The sequence below is a fragment of the Arvicola amphibius genome, chromosome 2 (assembly GCF_903992535.2).
Source record: "Arvicola amphibius chromosome 2, mArvAmp1.2, whole genome shotgun sequence".
In the NCBI taxonomy this organism is placed as follows: domain Eukaryota; kingdom Metazoa; phylum Chordata; class Mammalia; order Rodentia; family Cricetidae; genus Arvicola; species Arvicola amphibius.
The window spans coordinates 115,536,586-115,561,204 of NC_052048.2; the positions used below are offsets into that span (position 1 = coordinate 115,536,586).

Here is a 24,619-nt window from a genome sequence, read left to right on the forward strand (position 1 = left end):
CTAAACTTTGCAACTTGTTCTCAATGTCTCCATGCTGACCTCTTTAAGGCTCGCAGCACTGGGGGGGCCTTAGGTATGGGAAAGTTCAGCTCCCAGGACATAGGATAGCAGAAAACTAAATCTAAAAGAGCCCACCCATCATTCTGCTCAGAGGAGTATGTCTGATGCTATCTGGTATACTCACTGATGATAATGGCTGGGATGGCTAACAGAGTTGTGTCACAGAACCACCTCTGACTGGCCTCATGTATGAGAGGAGGTGTCACCAAAAGCTGTGAGGTTCTATGTTGATGTGGGATTCCCATCTGTATGGTGTGAATACTATTGGTTAATAAAGAAACTATCTTGAGCCCCTGATAGGGTAGAACAGAGCTAGGCAGGGAAAACTAAACTGAATGCTGGGAGGAAGAGGGCGGAGTCAGAGGGAAGCCATGTAGCCCTGCTGGAGCTGGATGGAACTTTACCCAGTAAGCCAGTGCCACGTGGTGATGCACAGATGAGTGGAGATGGGTTAAATTCAGATGTAAGAGCTAGCCAATAAGAAGCTGGAGCTAATGGGCCAAGCAGTGATTTAAATAATACACTTTCCGTGTGATTATTTCAGGGCTGAGCAACCAGGAACCAACAATCGGCCTCTCTTCAACACTATGTGGCACTATGAGGAAGCCAACTTACACAGGAGCAATGATGGAAGGCAACTGTTGGCAGAAGGAGAGGTGATCACGGTAGACTAAAGAGTCAATGTGAAGACTTTAAAGTAACAAATTCTAAATATATACAGTGTCAAGGTAATAATATTCACGAGTTTTAAAGATGTAGGAGGAAGAAGGAGCTGGAGCAATAGCTCAGAAGAGCACTTGCTGCTCTTGCAGAAGACCCAAGTTCAGTTCCCAGCACCCACACCAGGAAGCTTACAATGACCTTTAACTCTAGCGCCAAGGGATTTGGCGCCCTCTTCTGGACTCTCCAAGCACCTGCACTCATATGCACATGCTCACAGATACACATTCATACACATAATTAAAAATAAAATAAATACTTAAAAAAAGAAGTTCCTATTCTCCTTAACACTATTCCAAGGTAAATTATGTACACAATTATATCTATAACTATATAAAATGTGTATATATTTACATATATATATACACAAGTGTGCACATGTGCATATATTTCTTTTTATGCAAATGGTCATATATTATTCTTTCTTTACTTAACCATTTATTTTTAACATCCATCCTCATTAATGTATAGAAATACTAAAACTTTTCAGTGATCTCTTATCAGTTATAGAGTAGTATGAAATGTCCCCAAGCTGTAGGCAGCTAAGTATTGTTCCAAACCTGGCCATTGTCTTCATGCCACCTGGCTGGGTTCACCATGGCACAAACATTAAGTAGAATGTCTACAAAAGGGGGAAACCATCATCTCATTCTTGCCAGCAGTTCAAACATCCTACAGGGTACAGGAAGAGGCCCGACTAAAGACAGCTTATTTTCGTGACACTGAAAATACGCTATATTAGGGATCTGACCTCAAGTGCAAAGAGGCCATTTATTACTAAGAGATGGCTGAGGGCGTTTCTGCTCTGTACTTTTCCCTTTTCAGTGCGTGCACGTGAAAGCGTTATGATGAATATTAACTGTGCTTCCTATAACACAGAACTCCAGAACGGGTCATTACATGACATGTTCCCTCCCAATCAATTACATGCAACAAGCCCCCCTCACCATCTTCAGCACAACCAATGTGCTATAAATCCTGTCCATTAAAAGCATCACCATGTACCTTCTCAGAATGATCTCTCAGAGGTTGCCAAGGTTCCTTGCAGAGGTTAACCCCAAATTCGTCTTTAGAAGCAAGCACACCCAGGTAGCCCATGTCAACTTCAGCTTGCAGTAGCATTAACAGCTCAGCCGGCTGTTTGTCCTCCCAGGGAGGAGGAGGAAGCAGGACTCCCCACTTTATTACTGGTTTCCTGAAAAGTCAAATTCTCATTGCTCTCCAAGCCTGAGCCTTTTTCTGTCCCCACCCTTTCATCAGAAGTGAAAGTGTAGCAGCAACAGCACACTGAGCTTTGGCATCAAGGACCAGCCTTCCGGGTTCCCAGAGAAACACTTGTCTGGGACATGGGTTAAGGAGCAGCCAAGAAGAGGTCACTGATCCCTGTCTCTAGGGCCCAGAGGCTTTGGCACGGGGAGGGGCCAAAGCTTCCAGATGTTCCACTAAAGGACTGGAAGCATGCCACGGAGCCCCATGGCTCCAAAAGGGAGCCTGCTCCCCAAGTGTGCACCATGCCAAATCACAACTCTCTGGAGAGAGCACTCAAGAGGGCAAGGTCTCCAGAAGCACTTCCGGGGTGACCAACTTCGGTTGTTCCCACCCACAGCCAACAACTCCATGACACCCTCTTTCCCCGGGACTCACAAACATACAAATTTTCCCCACAACTACCAGCTCCGGTTCCCATAGCAACCAAGCAAAAAAAAAAAAAAAAAAAAAAAACATGAACAGGGTTTGTAAAAGCAGCAATCTTGACAGCAACCATAGAGAAGGGCAAAGAAAGTAGCCTGGGAAATTTTGGTCTTACCCTGGAAATCTGTCCTCAGAGGAGTGCCAGCCCATCAGGGGGCCCTTGCTACAAGTCTAAAACTGAGCACTCTGCTCCCAGGGGTGCAATTCTCCTCCGCTCTGGACGAGAAAGGGCCAGAGACACACTGCCTGACAGACTATGTAAGTCTGCGAGTTAGCCGAACGGGGAGCAACTGTTAAAGCCAGAGCAATAACATGGTCACTACTAGCACAACTGATTCTGTTACTCATCAAACAAACATTTGATGAGTACCTACTATGTGCCAGGTTTCCAGGAAACAATGGTAAACAAATCAGATAAAATGTTTGTCTTTGGGAACTTATATTCTAGGGGGGAAATGATTTCATAGAGCACTAGGTGAAACATAAAATCACAGCTCCGATGACCACTATTCCCGCAGTGAGCTAGGTATAAGAACGAAGGCCATGGGAAGATGTGGGAAGAAAGCTAGTCTCCCTCTAGAATGTGTGAATGTGTGTGGCTTTATTTTCAAACAAGCTTCCTTGCAGGTCTGTTCATTGTGCCATCATGGGCAGCTTGGGTGGTGATACATCCACGGGCTCATCTACCCAGAAACACATGTGGAAGCCCAAGCATGGGAAATGTTTTGTTCAGGATCTTCCGAGCCTCATACTTTGGATGTCTGTGTATCATCAGATGACCACCGTCAGAGTGAAACCATTAGCCACAAACTAGGGCAAGGGATTGGCCACTCACACAACTGCCTCTGGAACGGTAAGAAACAGATAAAGACAGGCAAATCACATATGAAAGGAGTGAACAGGCCTTTCTGAGGGAAGGTGCCAAACCTGCAGGCGTTTGAAGGCTCTCAGCATCATTAATCGCAAAATAACCAATGAAAACTACATCAGTGAACAGAACTACTCCCCGGGTGAGTTTCAGGAACCACTGACTAGCAAACAGAAAGTTCAGACCCAGGCTTGGGTACAAGCCACACCCCCACTCACTTGCTTGTCCTCCAGAACTTGATGGTCAGAGCCCACTGCTGAAGACATCATATTCACACTTTGGTCACAGGACTTGGGAACATCAATGTTACAGTATGTTCTGGAAGCCTCCTTCCTGATGGCCAGCGTGCATAGAACTGCAAAGTCCTATGCAGGCTGCTGGGAGAGAAAAGGTGCCAGCAGCCTCTACCCAGCTGTGAACCCTTTAAACTATAATAACAACCAACCTAGCAAACTATATCTATTGGTGTAATAGTGGCATAGGTGTCTTGGTGAGGGGGAATCCAACAGCTATCTGATTAGATTTAAGGCCTGCTAAACAGGAGGAAATCCATGCCCTGCACTGCAAACTAAGAATCCATGGATATTGTATCCGACTACCTTCCAAATATTTAGCCTTGTACCCAGCTCTCACCCTTTGTCAGAGAAGCTGATGGACGGAGGTTTACACAGGAAAACACAGGGAATGCGTGACTGTGGAGTGCTCATCGGCCAAAGAGTCATCTACATCACAGCCCACCACCCATTTATTGAGGAGCTATCACAGAAGGTGAGTGATTGGAAGAGCCAGAAGCTCCGGAGACAGCTACAGAAAAGCCTCTTCTGGATATGACAGGCAAATGAACTCATGAGCTCCCAGCAGCGGCAGTGCCTACACATGTCCTCCACGAAGTCAGTCTAGCCACCATTCCATCACGGGTGATGAGGAGCTTCCAAGGTCCCAGCCCTAGCCAAGAAGCTATGCGTGGTTGACAGCTGCCAAGCGAGAGAAAGCTAGCTAGTTTTCTTCAATGGTGGGGCCCTGTGCTGAAACTCTGCACTCTCGTGCACGTGGAAACATTAGATTCGGTGTGTTTGGGAATGTGTGTGTGTGTGAGAGAGAAAGAGAGAGAGAGAGAGAGAGACAGACAGACAGAGAGAGAGGGGGAGAGAGAGAGATGAAGTTGGGAAGAGAGAGAGAAAGGGACATGGGAGAGGTTGGAAGGGAAGAGAGAAGGGTGGATTTGATCAAAATAAATTCATGTATGAAAAAATAATAAAAATTTTAAGCTATAATGTTAGTTTAAAAATCTGCTAACACAGGGCTGCAGAGATGGCTCCGTGGTTAAGAGCACTGTCTGGTCTTCCAGAGCACCCAGGTCCGATTCCCAGCACCCACATGGTGGCTCACAACTAACTGTAACTCTAGTCCTAGGAGATGCAGTGCCCTCTCCTGGCCTCGGTATGAACACGGTACACAGGCAAAATACTCATATACATAAAATAAATATTTTTAGTCAGATAATTAAATATTAAGAAAGTATAAGGCAAGTAGATACTGTAAATGCATCTGTTAGTAACATCAATTGGTATAAAAACAATTTACCATGGCATACAAAGAATAAATGATTGAATTTGACATAATCATATAATGTAATAATATACAGAAACAAAAAAAATGAATCAACTATAGTCACATGCCCCAATAAGGATACGTCTATAAGATATAAAGTTAAATGAATCAGAAAGCATTTATACAAAGTATTTAAATAAAGGACAAGATAAACAACTTGTTGTGGAAGAATATATGTGTATAGGCAGGTAAATCATTAATAAGTGCAAGAAAATAATAACACAAAATTCAGGGTCATAATTGGGAGGAAAGGTTCAGACGAGATAACACAGGGACCGCTAAACAGTAGGCAGCGGAATATTTCTTAAATTCAGTCTTATGCACAGTGCATAAGACATAACGCAATTTTAGAATTAAAATACCACAGGAGGGGGACAAAGATGGCTTAAGGACAAAGTGATCAAAAAGCATCAACCATAGAGGGATTTTTTCCCCCTTAAAACAAAGAAAGAAATATTTTGTTTTGCTTTGTTTTCTACAGAAAAGATGCCTGTGAGCTACAGGAAAGGAATGTTAGATTTAAAGAGCCCTGATTTGATAATTCAAAATCTAAAAAAAACAATAAGATTCCTCTGCAGGCAGGCCTGGGCGCTTCTGGTTAACCTGGCAGTGGAGTGGCCTCGAGAGCTCTAATTACAGGCAGGAAGAGGTCAAGAAGCTGGAAGGACATCTATAATTAAGCAGGTGAAGTCTGTCTTCCAAGTCCCAGTGGCTGTGACAGCAACCCCAGTGACCCCAAACCCACTGATTACAGGCAACTCTTGATTTTCATCCATTAGCCTTCGCACATGGGCCAAATGTACTCAGCCATCAGCAGGCAGGGACCTCTCAGGAAGGGCTTTTACCTGCCAAGCATCTGTAACCCCTCCACAGCCGGACCATTTCACTTGGATCATAGCCATTCCTTAATTCATGTAACAAATGTCTCCTAAGTATGGCTGGATCCTGTACTGCCTGAGACCGTGTGGGCATGGCAGAGACAACACAGACAGGTTTAGCATGGCTTAGGCTACAATGTCAGTGCAGTTACTGAAATACTGCATTGCTTTCTACCCCTTTTTTCCTCTAAAAAATAAAAACAGTAAGGGAAAAAAGTGACTTATTCTCACAATGAAAGATGGACATATTGCATTTTAGAAAATCTAGACCAATAGGAACTAGCCACATAACCTCTAGTCCAAGCTGGACCCCACCCAGCACCTAAGCAGGCTGACATGCTCCCAAAGATGATTAAATAAGTATATATTTTTATATATGCTTGCTTTTTAAAAAAATTGGTTTTTTGGTTGTTTTTTGTTTTTCGAGACAGGGTTTCTCTGTAGTTTTTGGAGCCTGTCCTGGAACTAGCTCTTGTAGGTCAGGTTGACCTCGAACTCACAGAGATTCACCTGCCTCTGCCTCCTCAATGCTGGGATTAAAGGCATGCACCATCACTACCCAGCAATGTGTGTATGTGTGTGTGTGTGTGTGTGTGTGTATGTATGTATGTATGCATTTTTAAAAGAACAAAATGTTGGAAATATTACCAAAGAGTGTGTCCAAACAATGAGACATAATGAGAGGATTTTAATGCATTTTAGCTCTGGTAATGAAATCCTGCATCACAGCACTTAACTCAATTATTCAACTTCCATTCCTCTGGCTTTCAGATGTATTTTTAGAAGCATCATGTGCAGACTTGGAGCGCTGCCTCTGACAAAGCCACTGTGGGCTCCTCATGCACAAGGTTTCAGAAAGGCTGGATTCAGTGGCCTGCTAGGCTGGGCCTACTGCTTGGTGTTGTGTGAACTTTTCCTGGGGAGATTCAAACAAGTTCACTGCTCACCCTACTGGATAAGGTACCTATGACAGATCACAGTATGATTCCACCACAGCCCAATTGGATGAACCAATGAGTTCACTGGCTTATCTAGAGGACATGGGTAAGGAGGTGCTTACCAAAGCAACTCCTCACAGCCACATCACCGAACAGTTTCACCCCAGCATAGCTGCACAGATGGAGTTCTGTGTCAGTGAAGCTTCTACTGTATACACTAGCTGCTGAAATATACTATACGCACACACACACAAACACACAAAGCTTCTACTGTATACGCTAGCTGCTGAAATATACTACACACACACACACACACACACACACAAAACTTCTACTGTATACTCTAGCTACTGAAATATACTATACACACACACATATGAAGCTTCTACTATGTATTCTAGCTGCTGAAATATACTATATACACAGACATACATGAAGCTTCTAATGTATATTCTAGCTGCTGAAATATACTATACACACATATACATATATATGAAGCTTCTACTGTATATTCTAGTTGCTGAAATATACTATATACACACATATACTATATATGAAGCTTCTGCTGTATACTCTAACTGCTTAAATATACTATATATAGTTATATATACTAAACATATATATTATATATAATATACTCGATATAGAATATACAACACACAGTATATAGGGTAGAATTAGGTATGACTGGGATGCAGGAGGACATTGCTTAGTTCAGGTGAGGGTCTAATAGCCCTTCCCTGGTCTTCCTTCTAAGAGGCAAAGTCAATAGGCTCGGTCCCAAGGGTCATTCCTGAGCAGTCACAGCTGCTTCTGATGAAGCTGACAATGGCTGTTAGGGTTGAAGGACAAGGCTCTACCAATAGTTGCTTTTTGAGGTTTAGGCTTTTAATGTGCACAAAGAGCTGGGTATCCTACCTCCTATAGGCACTCTGTGTCTCGGCCATTTGGGGCAATACATCATCACTTAGTAAGAATCTTGACCCCTAAAATATAGCGTAGTCTTAAGCAAACCCGGGTTTCTGCTCACTAGCAAGGCTTCCAGGTAAGAGTTTCCTAATCTTGTGAAGACAACGCCTGACCGCATGGCACACATGAGTAAGTGGGACAGAGACAGGGCACTGGCTGCCATTCCCCTTCTCACAGGGGGTCTGTCCATCAATACACACTAAGGAGCACTCTTTAGCAAGCTCCACATCCTATTCAGGTGGCCGAGTTCGAGGAGCAAACAGTGGCGCTAACAGGAGACCTTTATTTCAGAGGAGGGCTTCCCATAACTTGGAGGCATTCAAAGACCTTCAGAGGCGCTTTAAGACTGATGTTCAAATCTTGCTTTATTTGTTGCTTTGGAGACTGCCATCCCACACTGTCATGCCCCCCTCCTCCCCCACACCACCACCTCACCTTGAATTTACAGTCCTCAGTAGCTGGATTAGAGACACATATTACCACACCTGGCTTCAAGATTCGAGTTTTAGCATCTCCTCTGTTGCTGACATTTTCGGGAAACAAAACACTAGTCTTGAAAAGAAAAATGCTAAGATCCGTCGTCTTCCCCCTTTCCTGTATTTTCCCCACTCATTTTCTCTACCTTTTACAAGACTGGCATAGCATACGTGGCTGTGGTTTAGGGGCCAGGCAGGGCCTCCCCTCAATTCTCCTTTATAATACATACAATAAAAATAGATGAGGACAGCAGTGTAAAGAATGCCTGGGACAAACGCAGAGCAAAAGATCAGCAGGCACAGGTGGTATGGGCCCACGTGGGACGGCTCCCAGGAGGAGGCAAACTTGCAATGGCACTGCACTGTAAAAGAACAGAGAAGTAACTGAAAGACCAGGCAGGGAGGGGTGTTATAATTGGGGACCTGGTGTATGAGGAGGCCCTGAGGCAGCCTCAAGACCCCCCGATAAGAACCTGGCACAGAAAGAAAACTTAAACACTCAGGCCCACATCCGCCCATGAAACGGATTGTACACTGGAATACAAAACAACTGGTTATCCACAGCAAAGCCAGGCAAACACCTTTATTTATCTCACTTGTTCCCCTTTGAAAGCAACACACTTGCCTGTTGCTTTCATTTAGTCACATATCAATTTAATGAACAGGGAAATATTATGCCCCGGCTGTGTACCCAGCCCTTAATCCAGAACTCTCCCTCCTCCTACCATGAAAACAATACAACCTGCTATCAGAGGAGGGCTACCTAGAGGTAAGTTCTAGCAAGGTCCCCGGGTGAGTTTCTTTAATTAAAGACACAGGAACCAGAAGAAAATTAGCACAGTGGGATCAAATTCAAGCACCACTCGATACTTTGGGGTTATTTATTGAAAACAAACACAAAAACAACAACAAAAAAAATCCAATATGCTGTCGAGAGGTTTCCAAAAGGCCTCTCCAGGCTTTGCTTTCTTGCTACAAACTGGTGCCTGTCCTTGCCCTGCAAAACCCCAGTGTGGCCGGCCCACTCTGCTCTTCTGTAAGCTGATAAGTCTGCCCTGCAGAACCCCAGTATGGCCGATTCTGCCCTTCTGCAGGCTATTAAAGTCAAGCTCAAAAACTGGCCTGCTGGTGGATCCTGAGCACCTTCTGAGCTCTCTTCCCAGAAGAAAGAAGAAACTGAGGTTGACTTCAGGCGAACTATCGGGATCTGGAGAGAAAAGTAACTGGGAAGTTTCCATAGGAACTGCTGCATGGTTCAGACAGGTCCCTAGGGACTAACTAGTCTCTTGCTATTCCAAGTGTGATCTGGTTACCAGCAGCTTGGACATCTCCTGGAGCTGGTCAAGCACAGGGCATCCTCAGGCCCACTGAGTCAGAATCTGCATTTCCATAGCATCTCTGACTGATTGATTCAGTCTTAAACCCTGTAAGCCCCATTTCCCTGGGATGTAAAGTAGGGATGGGCAAACCTGCCTGGCAGATCCATTTGAATAACAATCTCCATTTAGCACTCTGCCTTGAACATTTTCTTTCTCTTGCAGTTCCACTTTGGTTAGCAATGGCTAAAAAAAAGCTGCATCCCCGGAGCTCCCATAGGCTGTGTAGGCATCTCTCGCAGTAGGAGGGTCTTCTCTGCCCAGCCATCATTGATGCTTATATAACAGTGAGGAGAAGCCTTGTGATCTTCGTTATGTTTTGAAAGCTCCCTGAGCCTGCTAAGTTTTGTTTACTTCCTGAATTTTGTGTGTTTCCTTTACTTCCAGAGTTATGTTAACTTCCCCAGGAAGCAGGTCTGACCCACTGGCAGCCATTTGCTCTATGTTGGTTTTGTGCTGGCCCCAAGCACGAGTGAGAATCTCTTCCCTATTCTACTTGTCTCTTCCTCAGTTTCCTTCATTGGAAGCATCTTTTATTTTCTTCTCTTGAGTATCCAAGGTCCTAGGAGTGCAGAGGTAAGGAGCGTGTCCCTACTCTCAGGGACCCATGGTCTTCTCATAGAAGGGGGCAAAGACAAGAAGCACAATACTATGTTTGCAGTTGGTGGTGGGAAAGGGTACGGTGAGGCCACCAGGAAGACTCCCCCCACCACAGAAGGCTCTCCCTTGTGCAGATTGTCAACAAATAACAGCCACTAGCCCTGATCTCAAATGATGTCCTTCAAGTCACATGGATAGCCTGAACTGAAAGTAGTAACAGATACTATATTCTCTTCTCTCGGCTGGGGGAACAGAACTGCTGCCCAAAGGTGATCCATGCTAGGGCTTGATTCATCAAAATTTTCAATATCAGGAATATATCCAATTTATACAGACACATAGCTGTCAGTTATGCACTGTAAACCAGCTACTCAGTCCTCAGGCACACAGGTGAACAATACAAATAAAAATCCCTTGAAGATCACGTTCAATTCATTTCCCCTGCCACCACCGTGTGAGTGAGTGTGTGTGTGTGTGTGTGTGTGTGTGTGTGTGTGTGTGTACAGAATGTCTCTGCAGTGATACACTGGGAACAGTTATCATCTCCGGGGAAGAGATAAGTAAATTTGGAAAGAAAGGAAATTTTTCTTGTCTAGTTTATAATTTATGAATATGAACTATTTAAAATTATTTAGAAATAATAAAAAAGGAATTAGGTGGAAATGTGACTGTTCCCTTAACCAGAGGGCCAGTGACTTGTCTCTGGCTAAGGATTACAACAGGCTCCAGAAATCCCTGTCAGAAAGAGAGAGATGATCCACTGATTCCACACAGATCACAGATGTAGGGGCAAGGAGCCCCAGAGTAATGCTGTCTACATGGTTATTGCTCAGGAGACCCCTCTAATAGGCAATGGGATACTTGAAAATTAGAGGTTCCTTGGACCTAGCCTTCAGTGGAGACTCAGTACTCCCCCTGCAGAGAGGCGGGTGGGCCCAGTAGTCCGTCCCCATGGAGCAGGGAGTGAAAGACACCCTCAGCAGTTTGATGCCATGGAGCCACTGCTTTTCCTTGTAACATTCCTACTGTGATGTTTCTGGGGTTCACTTAGTGCCTGTGACTTCCTGTCTCAAGCTGCATGACCATAGACTGGCGGCTTCACGAGTTTTAGTACTTCCTGCCCAGCTGGTACCACCTAGAGAAAGTGGCTGCAGTGGGTCAGACCTACTCCCCAGGCCTTCCTGTCTAGCTGACACTCCTGCCGCTCCTGACACTAACGACAATGCTGATGTATAGTGCAAAAGGAGACCCTGGCCTCCACTAATAAATTCTTTTGAAACTATGAGACAGAGTGAATTCAAGGGAGTGCATGTGCACGTGTGTGTGTGTGTGTGTGTGTGTGTGTTTTCAAGGCTCCTCAGTCTATACAAACTCACACCAGACGTTTACAATAAGAGAGGAAGATAAAAGCCTTGGCGTTACACCTAGATTAACGATGGCAAAAGTGTTTGATTGTGAAAATGTGGGTGTTTCAACAAAGCTAGGTAATAAGGAACATCAATAAAACTGTCAGCACCGGCCAGTTTCAAGTAGATAAAAGAATAGAATAATTGGTACAGAAAGACAACTCTCTAAATTAGGTTAGATGAATGGAAATACCCTTTTCTTTCAAGCCAAGTCACGAGGACATTAACAACAGCAAATGATTCAATTATGGGCCATTTCAACCAAATATGATCTGAGCTACAAACATTATTTCCCCCAAACCCTCTTTTATAAGATACAGAAATGACACACATCAACAGATGCAGGATGAGAGGGCATGGGAGAAAATACGGGGGCCTGTGTCTTCACTAAGGACTCATCATGAGCATGGTGCTCTTTCTATACATGCATCTCTCCCACATGACTCTCCTTGAGCAATTAAATCAGTAGTAAAACAAGTGCACAGTCAAGGGAAAATATACATCCACACCCACATCCTAGCAGACAGGAAGGAGGCTTGCAGTGAGCAGCTCCCCAGTCCCTCTGAGTTCAGTCCTGGTTTTCGTCTGCTAATGGCTGGCATTTGGTGTTGTTAACTGTGGATGATTCATTTCAGAGGACCTGCTGGGCTTCTAGAGACCATTTAAAAGGGAAGGAGGGGGGCTCTTGGCTTATTTCTCATGAGCATTTCAGCAACGGCTCTGTGATATAAGGATGTCTTGACGGGGCGGGGCTCATTGCTCTTCAGCTGAGTCCTCGATCTTACCCATGTATATGATCAGAACTCCCCAGGGGCAAAGATGGACCTCCAAATCTGGACAGCAAACTTGCAAGAAATTACAGCAGGTTGGGAGTCGGGAGGAAGAAGCACAGATTTTAAGATCAATGCTTTTGAACATCTGAATGCTGTTACTCCTTATTTTCTGGACCCAATGCACTTCTGGAAACTCTGACACATCCACAGATGTGTAGGGAGCACTCGAGGTGAACATAACTGGAATCCTATTGCCTAAGGGACATCCCACAGAGGAGATAGGTCAGCACCTTGCAGCTGGGTGTGGCTTTGGGAAGATGGGAACACCCACAAATGTCCAAAGTGATGTTTCATACTCAAAGCTGAACAGAAACTGAAAAGAGAAAACACGGGAATAGCTCGGTGGTGGAATGCTTGTCCAGTATGAATGAGACCAGGAGTTTATTTTCCAGATCTTAAAAGCAGATGGAGGGGAGGAGGAGGCTGGCAGCCTGAAGACACTAGAGAGATTAACACAGAACTTTACCAAGTGTCTAAGTGGGGAAAGAAAGAAGGCGAAAAGGCCACGGAGGGATGTTTTTCCTTGGACTTGGCCTTCTAAATACCTCAGTGCCATAGTTATACCAGGCCCCTACCCAAAGTTCTAGATGTGATTAACTTTGACCTGGAACCCTCCTTTCCTCCTTGGGGATCGAAGAGAGAAAGGGGCCTTGGCCATGAAGTTAAACCTAGAACAAACTACCTCCGACTTTCGAGCATAGATTAATCATTTGCAGCATTCCATTCCTCCTGCTTGACAATTTCCACCTGCAATACCGAGAGCTATCTTTTTATTTGGATGTTCACAGAGAAGACACACTCTGTCTACTTAATTGATCCTGTCTATCCTGCCATTCCTAAATATTTAAAGTCTCTAAATCTGTCTTGGATAATGATAGCAGGACTCCCTCTGTTCACGGAAGCCTCTCCCCTCCCTTCCTGAGGTCCACTCCACCCCTGCACTCGCTTGAAGCTTTGCGGGGTTATTCCCATCCCAGTTTACTCCCTGGCCACACCCAGTTCTGAAACGCAGTGCCAATGTGCTATTTATTCTTTGACGCCTTCTTCCTACAAGATGTATAATCCTGATGGAAAGCATTGTTCCAATTCTTGTGAATGTCATTTTCTGTTTTCCACTTCCCTCCCCCACTTCCCAGCCCCCTAACCTAGCAATATACCAAACTGGGCACCTTTGTTGAGAGGCATTGGTGGGTGTCGTTCAGTTGAGTAAGCGACTCCCTGTAAACCCTCTGACAGCCATGCTTGATTAAAAAATATAAAATTTAGAAAAGGCCAAATTCTTCAGTAGGGCTATGGAACCTGAAGACGCTACATATGGCAGAGCCGAAGTTCCCCCGAAAGGCTTGAACGCCTGCCATGGACATAGGACTTTACTGTCTCTAAGATAAAGAGCAGGGCGGTAGGAAAGCTCTTGGTCCTGCTTGGTTTATGTCAACTCTAGTTTCGAACCAGGATCTGATGAAGGCTCCACATTATAGCCAGCTGGAGAGGGCTCCAGCCATTCCTGAAACAGGGACCTGCGGCTTTCCTTTCTGAGAGGATGAAAAATAGATCTGCGTATTTTATAAAAGGGACTCTGCCGGGCGGTGGTGGCGCACGCCTTTAATCCCAGCACTCGGGAGGCAGAGGCAGGTGGATCTCTGTGAGTTCGAGACCAGCCTGGTCTACAAGAGGACCAGGATAGGCTCTAAAGCTGCAGAGAAACCCTGTCTCGAAAAAGCAAAAAAAAAAAAGGGACTCTGGGCCACCTTTGGATTAAAAGTTAGGAACTTCGGTTTTATGTTTCTATTAAAAGCTTTCTGAAGAAATGAACAAACAAAAATAACAACAACATCAGGAGGTCTTTTCCATGTTGAAAAACTTTATCAGGGCTCTGACAGAGCGGAAGACTGGAGGGGAGCCCGCTGTGTGCTCTGAAGTTATCACCTGCCCTCTCAGCGCCCCACTTCCATGGGAAGGTGCCGGTGTCAAGAACTTGGTAAAGTGAAAATCTCTATACACACGCTGGCTTTCCTGAGCCAAGCGAAGCTGGCTTTATCGCGTCTGTCTCCTTGAGCAACTAGAGAAAATCCCGGCCAAAAGCTGCAAAGAGGAGTAAGATTTCGAAAACATACCCACAGAAAGGCTAAAGGATTTGATGAATTCTGCCCTGAAGAGGAGAGATTTAACAACTGTCTTCAAACAGATGAAGGGCTTTACCCGGGGCCAGTGAGAGCCTGGAGGCCATGTGTTCTCGGTCTGCACCGAAGGGTGATGCGAGCAGCCAGGCTCCAATATGAGAAGCTGTTACCTGTAATGCACTCAGGACACAAACCAGTGGCTCTGGGATGCTCCAGAGTGCGCTGGGCTAGACGCTGCTTCATTTCGGGGAGGCTATGAAGGAGTAAAACTGCATCTGGGTCTCAACCCAACAGGAAATAATCTCCTAGATCTGGCATAGATCCATGTGTTCTGTCAGCTGCCTCCTTTGCTGGCTCTGCTCTTGACCCCGAAGAAATGAACAGAATATTAACAACATCAGAAGGTCATTTCCATGCTGAAAACCCTTTATCGGGGCTCCGACAGAGCGGAAGACTGGAGGGGAGCCTGTAGTGTGGTCTGAAGTATACCCATATCCGGAGTGAGAAACCTGCCTTCCCGTTCTTTTCCTGAAGAGCTGGCCTGCTACTCTCAACGTGACCTTGATGAACTACACCCACTACCCTGCTCTGGGGTCTCAAGGTTCTGAAAAGTTACTGAGAATCGTCATATACATGAACACTGTCTCAAGGCCTTCTTCTTACAACCATCTTTCCATAGCAGGTCTCACAGGTTTACTTCAGTGTGAATTAGGTTTACACTGAGTGACAAGAACAGAGTCTCCAAAACTATGTCCAAAGGAAATGTCCCGTCACCCCCAGAATCCGAAGCTAAGCTAGTGAGTAAAACAGCCGGGGTCTCCACCCAGGTCTGATGGACTACTAGGGCCATGCTCTTTCCTACAGAAGACACCATGCACTTCAGCATCATGTGACTGCAGAAGGGAGGGGTAGGTGGGCCCTGCCCCCTGCTTTTCAACTTCCACAGTCCACACTCCCACCAGGACCAGACTCAACTGTAGTATGTGTGGTGTTTGTAGGGCAAAAGTCATTCAACTTCTACTGTGGGTCCCGTACACGGTTGCAGACAGGTTTGGGAGCCCGACATCCAATGGGGCCTACTTCTTACAGTTTCTATTGCAGTTTGGACTCTGAATGATCTAAGACGAGCATGGCCCCCGGATGCCAAGCAGAGGAAGATCCCACAGTCAGGCCCTAACCATCTCCCATCCAGAGGGCCTGTAATAATGAAGCATTGCCATATTATTATAACGAATAAGAAATCACATACAAATGATTGCGAAGGCAGAAAAAATAACTTACATACACTGCAAGAAACAACTGTTTACACATTCGAGAAGTTGCTGTCTCTACTTCTGTTACCTGAGCTAATTATGCTTTGACCTAATTACGTGGTGAGTCAATAGGGCCAGGCTTACCAGGGAGCCAAACGGTTGCTATTCATGATGAAAGCCAGACTGAGGAATATCTCAGACTGCGGCTCACACAAGAATGTTGTGTGATATTAGTGAGACATCTATGACAAGACATGCCCCTTCTATCAGCTGCAGATAGTACCCACGCATCGGCCATGAGCTCTGACACAGATGTCTATTCAAATTACACAGAAGAATAACATCACATGACCGGAAATGATCTTCAGTGTCATCTGGCCTGACCCCCTTAACGTCTGGGGTCAAGTTCCCCAGTTTAGCCAAAGCACACACTAGTCAAATCCCATTACCGTGACCAGCACAGGATGTGCAAGTGATGGAACTTTATTAGATGGTTAGAAATCACATTAGATCCTGCTCCAGCGGATGTAAACACCCAAGCTTCCTAACAGCATGTTAGCAAGGAAAAGAACCACTGGAACACCCTAGAAGACGGGGATGTATTCACACGGACACCCCCACCCCTTCCTGTGCACTCTCCGGAATTCGCATGTGTTGTACAATGTGCACAGTATCTATGAATCTGTTCTTCCCATTGATGGGGGCAGAGCACAGAGACAGGGTTTCTGAAGCGATGTCGGTGGTAGAGTAATAGAGTAGTGACCCCCTTAGTTCACCGCTCCATAGAGCACAACTAGAATCTGCACACAAGGAAGAGAGTGGACGAGGCCCTGTGAGGAGAATCCACAGTTTGTAGTGCATTCGAGTAGTTTGGTTCTCTGTGAGTTCTAGCCATGCTTTATCCCTCTCCAAGTCTCTCTTTCACCTTCCCAACCCTTACACAGCCAAAACCACCTCCACACTGAGAGCCCTCTCAGGCCGGGCACAGGACAGGGGAAGAGATGGATATTGTACAAATGGAGCTAGCACAGGACCCTGGAGCATCTGCCCACACTCACAGAAGGGAATCCCATGTCTAGACCAGCAAAGGGAAAAGAGAGCCCTCTTGACTTTACAGCAACACATGCTACTACTTTACAGACCCTGGCATGTGTCAGCGTTTTTAAAGTAAACTCTGTTTTCTTTAGATGAAAGAGATTTAAAAAAAAATAGAGTTGGAATTTAACCCAATGAAAATTGCTTCGGTTATTCGCATGCAATAAAGCGTAGAAGCAGAAAAAAATCAATTGCTTCTGATTTATTTATTCATTCATTGTCCATTTCCATTCTCTCCAATGTAAAAAAAAAGTATGCTGTTTATAATTTTGCAAGCCGTTAATCTTTTCGAGGAGAAAAAAAGAAATAGTTCAAGCCTGCCATTGGTTGCCCAGCATCTTGACGCAGGAAATGCATGTTTAATTAAGGTTGGGGAAAGAACAGGAAAAAAGGAATTGATTTTTGTTTATCAAACATTTTTTCCAACATCTACAATCAGGACGTTATTGTAAACTCTCAAGTCTGATAAGCTGGGCTTGCATGCCATGCTAACAATTTTTTAAGGCAACTAACTGTAAGCCTCACTCTTTGTTTGCTTTATTATTTTTCAGGCTGGCCTGAATGTGCATGCCTCTTGGACTCAAGGCATCTTCCTGTCTCAGCTCACAGAGTAGGGGAGCCTTCAGGCATTTACCACCTGTGCCAGGATAGGTTGCTTTGTCTTAACCCGATTACTTTATTTCACTTTATTTTTGTAGGCCTAAATATTTCATACTACATGTTGTCAAATCCTCAACTCTTCAACAGCATGTTCTATTCCTGGCTGTGCAGGGCTGACAACAGAGACGGGAAGCTGGGCATGCCAAGCATAATCGCAATGAAGAGCAGAATATGTAAGATAACCAAGTTTGAAAGGACAAGTAAAGCTTTTTAACCTATGCCAAATCATCAAAATCTGTTAAAAGAGGACACAGCTCCAGTGTGATCCCCATATGCCCGTGGTTATGGAAATATTCTGAGCACCTGCTGAGACGGACGATGGACAAGCCAGACAAAAGTGATCAGGTGCCACTATCAACTATCATTTGCCTAGAGCAGTGGTTCTCAAACTTCCTGAGGCTGAGACCCTTTAATACAGTCCCTCATGTGTGGTGACCCCCAACCATAAAATTATTTCACTACGACTTCATAACTGTAATTTTTCTACTGTTATGAATCAATGTACATAGCTGATATGTGACTCCAAAGCGGTTGCAATCCACATGTTGAGAACCCCTGGCCTAGAGCCTTTGATCTTACTTACATAAGTTTCCTCCCATCACAGCCTTTACCTAGAGACATGTGTATGTGTGTGTGAGAGAGAGAGATTGTGATCTTGTGCTTATAATTTTTGCGAGTCTTTGAAATGACCAAGTTTTCTACCTGGGAGACCTGAAGGACAAGAATGTCTACCTTCCAACTGGGGACACAGACCCCAAACACCACTTCTTTCCCTCATCTCTAAGGGGAAGCAGATCCTGTCTTCCAGTCTCTCTTCCATGCCACTAATACCAACTGCTGTGTCTCCCTGACCACAGAGAGAGGAGTAGGAAAGATGAGGTCAGTCAATGCATTTCAGTTCGGCTTACTCACGACCCCGGCTAGTGCCCAAGGCGGCCGTGATTGCCTGCACGCATCGGGACAAGGCTGATTTTCTAGCCTTCCCTTGCACCCTGGTTGTTCAGTCTTCCCCACACGGACAATGCTGCACTTAAGAGATGCTACGTGAACAAGGGTGGGGGGTGGTCAAGAGAAGAGGACGCAGAAAGAAGAAAGAAGGGAAATATAAATATCAGAGGAAAACCTGTGTGTCGTGTCATGTCATCAGCTTCGTTTGCCTTTTGAATAACCAGTAAAATAAATCTGCAAATGGTGCAAACGTGTAAGACTCTAAAGTCTGCCACCCTCTTTGTTTCGTTTCTGAACACCGTTAGACCAACTAGTTTTACTTCCTTTTCACCATACACAACACAAACCCCACAGAAGCCTCCTGGGAGAGGGTGCGCTCTCCACTGGCATCTGCCCTGCACTCGGCATTTGGAAGCGCCTGTGTTACTGGTCTCTCAGCAAGTCCGAAACCTCTGTCTGCTCCACCACTAACAGATGGCTGGCTCCTTTGGGTACATGGGCACAGCATCTTCAGAAGAACCTTCCCCTGCTACAGCATGCCAACTAATTAAAGGTCACCGTGCTAATGCCCTGGCCACGACAGGAATGGGGAGACCCAGAAGACCAGGGCTCAATACAACAGGACGAGGGTCAGAGGTCATGCTCTCCTACCTTCACCTGATGACCCCGAGAGATCGATGATCACGTACACCTTTCCTTCTGGCTCCAGATCGATCTGCAAGGAAGAAAAGGAGAGCGGGTCTGTTAGTGCTCGTGTGGGCAGTTCAAGGGGCCACATTTCCACCGGGAAGTGTTGTAGCCAGAGGAGCAGCTCCATGCACTCAGCCGCCCACAGTGTGTCAAGAGCGGGGTGAGTTAGGAGTGAGCTCTAGCGCTGAGGGAACATCTACTGTGCTGTACCAGGAGGTCTGGAGCACCCCCAAAAGCCAGCATCAATCAGGGGTCTTCAACTGGGAGGGACATTGCTTTACAATGGACACTTGATGGCTTTCTAGAGGCATGAGTAGTTGCTGACGGTCATGACTCGCAGGGAGAAAGCTATAACTGGTACCCAAAGAGTAGAGATGCCAGGGAAGTCAGGTATAGAAGGCAATCCCCACAGCTAAGGATCACCCAGCCTACCAGGTCAACGGCATTAAGGTTGGAAGGCCTTGTGTTATTGCCTTTTACAGATAAGGAAACTTCTCAAAGATCCAGGCTAAGTGTCAGTGCTGAGATTTGATGCCAAGATCACCCAAAGGAATGTGTGTCCTTTATTCGATAGGACTGCTTCTCAAGAAAACCAGAGACCCGTAAGACGTCACTCCTGCTCTCAGTGATTCAAATCTCATTGTGATGTTAAAAGCCAGAGCAGTGGCCAGCTCAGCTAATAAGAGGCAGAAAATAAAAGATGAGCAACTGGATCCTGGGAGCAACCAAGAGCAGTCAGAGAAGGAACGACAAAAGCAAAGGCGCAGAAAGTCCACTCCACTCTACCCTGAGTCCCCCCTGCTTTTGTTCTGTGCTGGCTACATGGGTGTGCTGTGACCCACAGATTCCAGCGGGCTGTAAAGAGAGAGCCAGTCCATATAACTGCTTACCAGCAGCTTCTCCTGTTATGCCCAATTTGCTCCCTCCTCTACCCGAACTCAACCAACTCCCGCTACACAGAACCAGGCAGTGGTTCCTGCAAAGCAGGAACTCTCTTTGTAGAAAGTGTGCTTTGTGTGTGAGAGAGTAGTAACTCTGGAAGCCTTGGATCTCTAAGTCCCCATGGTGAAACGCTCCCACCCCCACTGTCCATCTGTATACACAGAGTTCCAATGGGCTCAGCAGTGCCAGGCTTGCGCCCTGACAAGCTGTGCATTTCTTAAGAACAGGAACCACCATCCCTTCCTGTAATTTTTCCACTGTCCCCAGCAAAGAGCAAGCACATGCTTCGCAAGTAATTCTTAGGAAGAGGCAGTGTGGTGAACATCTCCTGCTCCTTCAGGGTCAAGGGCAATTTATGCCTCCTCTCTGAAGCTTTTCCAGATACTCCCATCAGGCCGCATTCCTCCCTCCTCAGTTCCCACAGCACACCAGACACATCCTAATCAGTTTTTATTAAACTGAAGCACAGTGTCCACGTTGTCCTCTCCCGTGCCACACTCCCACCCTTGGCTCACGTCTCTTGGCCAGTAAACACCCAATACCCGTTTGGTGAGGCGGGAAAAGGCTCTGGGTTCTAAAGCATAGTCTCTGTCCATCACTCCTTAAAGTCTTCATGCCAGGGAGAAGCAAAGACTTGTGACTTGCACCAAAGCAGCAATTACACAAGTCTCAGAGAGGGAAGCTGAGGTGACCACACAACGACCATCTATGAGCACCTGTGCGAGGTAAAGACACTCAAGATGAACAGATGTCCTCTCCACGTCACCCCTACCCTTTCCAGAGTCACAGTTTCTAGAGCCCCTCGGGAGCTGTGTTGCACAGCCAGACTTAGCCCCTCAGGGCTGAGAACGCTAACTATCTGCTTCAAGTTTTCATGCGCATCAAGTGATCTCTCTCCCCCTGGTGAGGCGACTGGAGGAAGTTCACACACTCTGGTCAGAGAATGAAGGAGGGCAGTGAGCAGTTTTGTGTCACATCCAGGGACACCACAGGATCCACTTGTCTGAGCCTTGACTCCAGATGAGAACCAAATACCCAACCGGGGATCTCACGGGATGCTGTCTCGTGCAATTCCAGCTCCTGGGTTCGTCATTTCAAATGTGTGAAGAAAGCCAAGCTTCCCCGGAGCTCTCAAACACGAGTATGACCCCATCATAAACAAACCCCAGCCCTGGCATGGAATTACAAACAGGAAAGCCAGCCACTGGCCCTGCTGAACAGTGCTAAACCAGAATTCTATTCCTGCCAAAGTTCAAAACGATCAGGAGCCCTTTTGCCCCTCGAGCATGGAATTCAAATAATGTATGCCTTTTGGAGATTAGATCATCTCTGCAAAACCCCAAACAAAATGAAACACTTTCTCATATCCTCCAAGTCAGAGATTTCCCACGGCTGCAGACTGTATTGGTGGAGTACAATGCTATCTGTGTAAGGCAGGGAGGAGGACAGGGAAGGAATGAGATGGGCAGCGAGGCCTATCCAAAGGCAGACACCGAGCCTATCTCTGCAAAAGGGGAGTGAGGATCGTAGCGGGGAGGACAGGTCATTGACAGTAAAATGTATTAGGATATTACCATTCAAGATAGCTATCAGAAACCATTTTAGCACCCACTGCTCCCTTGATGCTAGTGAACTGCCTTTCCCAACCAAAAAATAGAAATTAAGCCATTAAACTTGCCAAAAGCAACAAAGAGCTTTGCAGGGTGAGCAGATGGCTGCAGAGCTCTGGCCAAGCCCCAGTCAGCCAAACGGGGAGGCTTTGCGATTCCATCCAGGGTGGCGGGACTTCAGTGCCCGTGACTGGAAGGGTGGCTGAGTACAAAGCGTGGTAGAAAGTGGTCTAGCTTCACAGCCAAGTTTATTTCATCACAGATTCTGCCCATGGTTGCACGGCCCAGATAAGGAAGCAATGTGAGCTCCCAGGCCAGCAACTTTGCAGTCTCAGAGGGCATCAGTACCAGTGCCAGGCAGCTGGAATGACTTAGGAGCAGACCCTCACCCCTCCCTCCAGCCATTCCCAGGTCAGCTCTGAACCCCACCTGCAATGCGGGCTCCTTCCACTTGCTCCAGCTGTAGCCCTATTCATAAAATCCTTTCTAGACTGGTTGCATCTCCTTGACACACTTCCTAGCTACTTTCCCTTTCTCTTGGACTGCGATCTTCCCTCAAGCTAAATCACCATTGGCCTCCCCACTAGCCAGGGCCAGAAGCCAAGGAGACAGTGGGGGGAGATGACCACAGTCCTTGGCTTCATCCCAGGACTGAATCCCAGTTTTGTCTCTTACCCGCTGAGTGACCTCAGGCAATTATTTCCTCTCCATAAGCCTTGGCTTCATCTGTGAAATGGGTTGTCATGGAAATTCCGTGAGACAGAAATGCAAAGCATTTGGCACTCAGAAAATATTCAATGTGTGGAGAAGAGAACCGACCAGGACGGGATGCCCTGAAACAAATAGGATCTACAAGATGGCTCATCGGGTAGAGGGGCTTGCCACTAAGTCTGATGATCTAAGGTTCAGTCCCAGATGGAGGAAGGAAAGAACCAACTCCACAAGTTTTCCTCTAGTCCCTCTCTATATTAGTGTCCTGCCACACGAGTACAATGTGTATACACATCACAAACACACACACACACACAATCTTCAAGTCCCTCCTCTATAGTCCAAAATTCTTTCGACTCTTACAAATCCCCCCATATACACAGAAGACCTTTTGTGTTCCCTGGTATTACTATATATTGTTACAAGATATCAAATAACTTTTTAGTGCTACTGTCACTATCAAAAAAGGTAAGTCTTGTTCCCAACCTGGGACAGGCAAAAGGTCCATGGTGCCATGACAGATAGGGAGAAGGGATGTCACAGGTTTCCTGGGCATCGACTTGGCTTCAGATGCCTTCACATGCTTTGGCTTACTGACACTCTTACGAAGTCAATGACAGTCTCGGTTTCCAGACAGGAAAGGGGACTACAGTGAGCTTTCGCCGCGTTGCCCACCCAAAACTACCTCATCATGGAAGGAATTGATTCTGCCTCCACTCAGAGATCAGACTCGAGCTTTCTGCTACCCCAGAGAGGCCTCACTGATACCTGTCTATGGTATTCTCCTCCCAGCCACATGGCCAATGTTGGTCTCATCCTTTTCGGTGGCCATTGGCTTCCCAGACCCAACCTTCTTAAGGCAGAGGGATGCCTTGTAGATTCTCAGCACTGAACTGAGCCCAGGGAAGGTGTGGGTGAAGATGCCATTCATTCCAAAGGAGGAAAATGCCACAGAGACAGAACAAACCACCCAGAAATCCCTGTAGCAGCAGGGTGTCAAAAACAAAGACTCACATGGACTTCTGGGTGGTGACTGACCTTCTCTAATGCCCTCATGGGTTGATTTTTATTTATTCCCCATAATTTACCTGTAAGGTAACAGGTCATACACTGGTCTATGAGTAAGAACCAGAGATGGTAGCACATATCTGTAATCTCAATATTCCCAAAGTAGAGACAAGAAGGTTATGAGTTCAAGGCAACCCTGGGAAACATAATAAGACTCCATTTCAGAAAATCTTAGCAGTAGAGCATTTGCTTAGATTCACAAGGTCCTGGTTTTCAACTCTAGCAGTTCAAATAAACAAACAATGTTAAAGCTGAGGTTATAAAGAAGAGTAGCCAACGTCGCCACAGGGATGAAAATGAGGGCACATCTGCCTCGTGACGTCAAGGCCATCATGTGTCCCTTGTCTCTAGGAATACAGCCCTAGAACTGAGTATTATAGATGACTCAAATTAAGCTAGCCACCCTCAGCTCCTAACTCTCAGGTCAAGGACCCTTCCAGCGCCCCATACCGCCCCCATCAGAAATGCTGGAAGAAGTAGTTTGGAATAATCACAACTCTACCAGGGAGTGATCAACAACCTCCTTACCTACAAAGTATATTTCAGACTTCACTGACAACAGGTATCTACGCCCGTGTCTAGTGGATCAAGGATTTCAAGAGTTAGGTGGTCTGAAATTCAGTCAAACTTCCTCCTAACCACAAGCCAACTTTCACCTGAGACCTCTAGATAAACTTCCCCCGGACCCGGCTCAGGCCACCTAATTTCACTTCCTGTTTCTCACCATCCACAGGCACCGAGCTTGGAGGGAAGGATAGATGGGGAGAGAGGTTTGCACTGGCTTGGGTCCACCTACCGGGACTCAAGTAATTAGATGTTTTGTTTCTCTTTCTTCCTTCCTTGGGAAAGGTTGGGGAAGATGTAGGAGGTAGAAGAACCATCCAGAAAGGAAGCTAAATATAGTGGCCCAGGTCTGTAATCTCAGACACTTAGGAGGCCAAGGCAGGAGGCCCATAAATCCCAAACCTGTCTAGGCACAATTGGATTAAGGCCTGCACTGGGAACTTTGTAGGACCCTGACTCCAAATCAAAAGAAGAAAATGGGGAGATGGCTCAGTCACTGAGATGCCGGCTGCCTAAGCACAAGGGCGTGAG

General features: G+C 46.0%; 1 protein-coding gene across 1 annotated transcript in view; it reads right to left on the reverse strand.

Moving 5' to 3' along the window:
* Positions 1–24,619, reverse strand: part of Prkce (protein kinase C epsilon) — a 523,658-nt gene that overhangs the window by 308,669 nt on the left and 190,370 nt on the right. Inside the window, 1 exon segment of the mRNA XM_038319964.2 lies at positions 19,155–19,218. Within this exon segment, the coding sequence (XP_038175892.1) occupies positions 19,155–19,218 (64 nt within the window).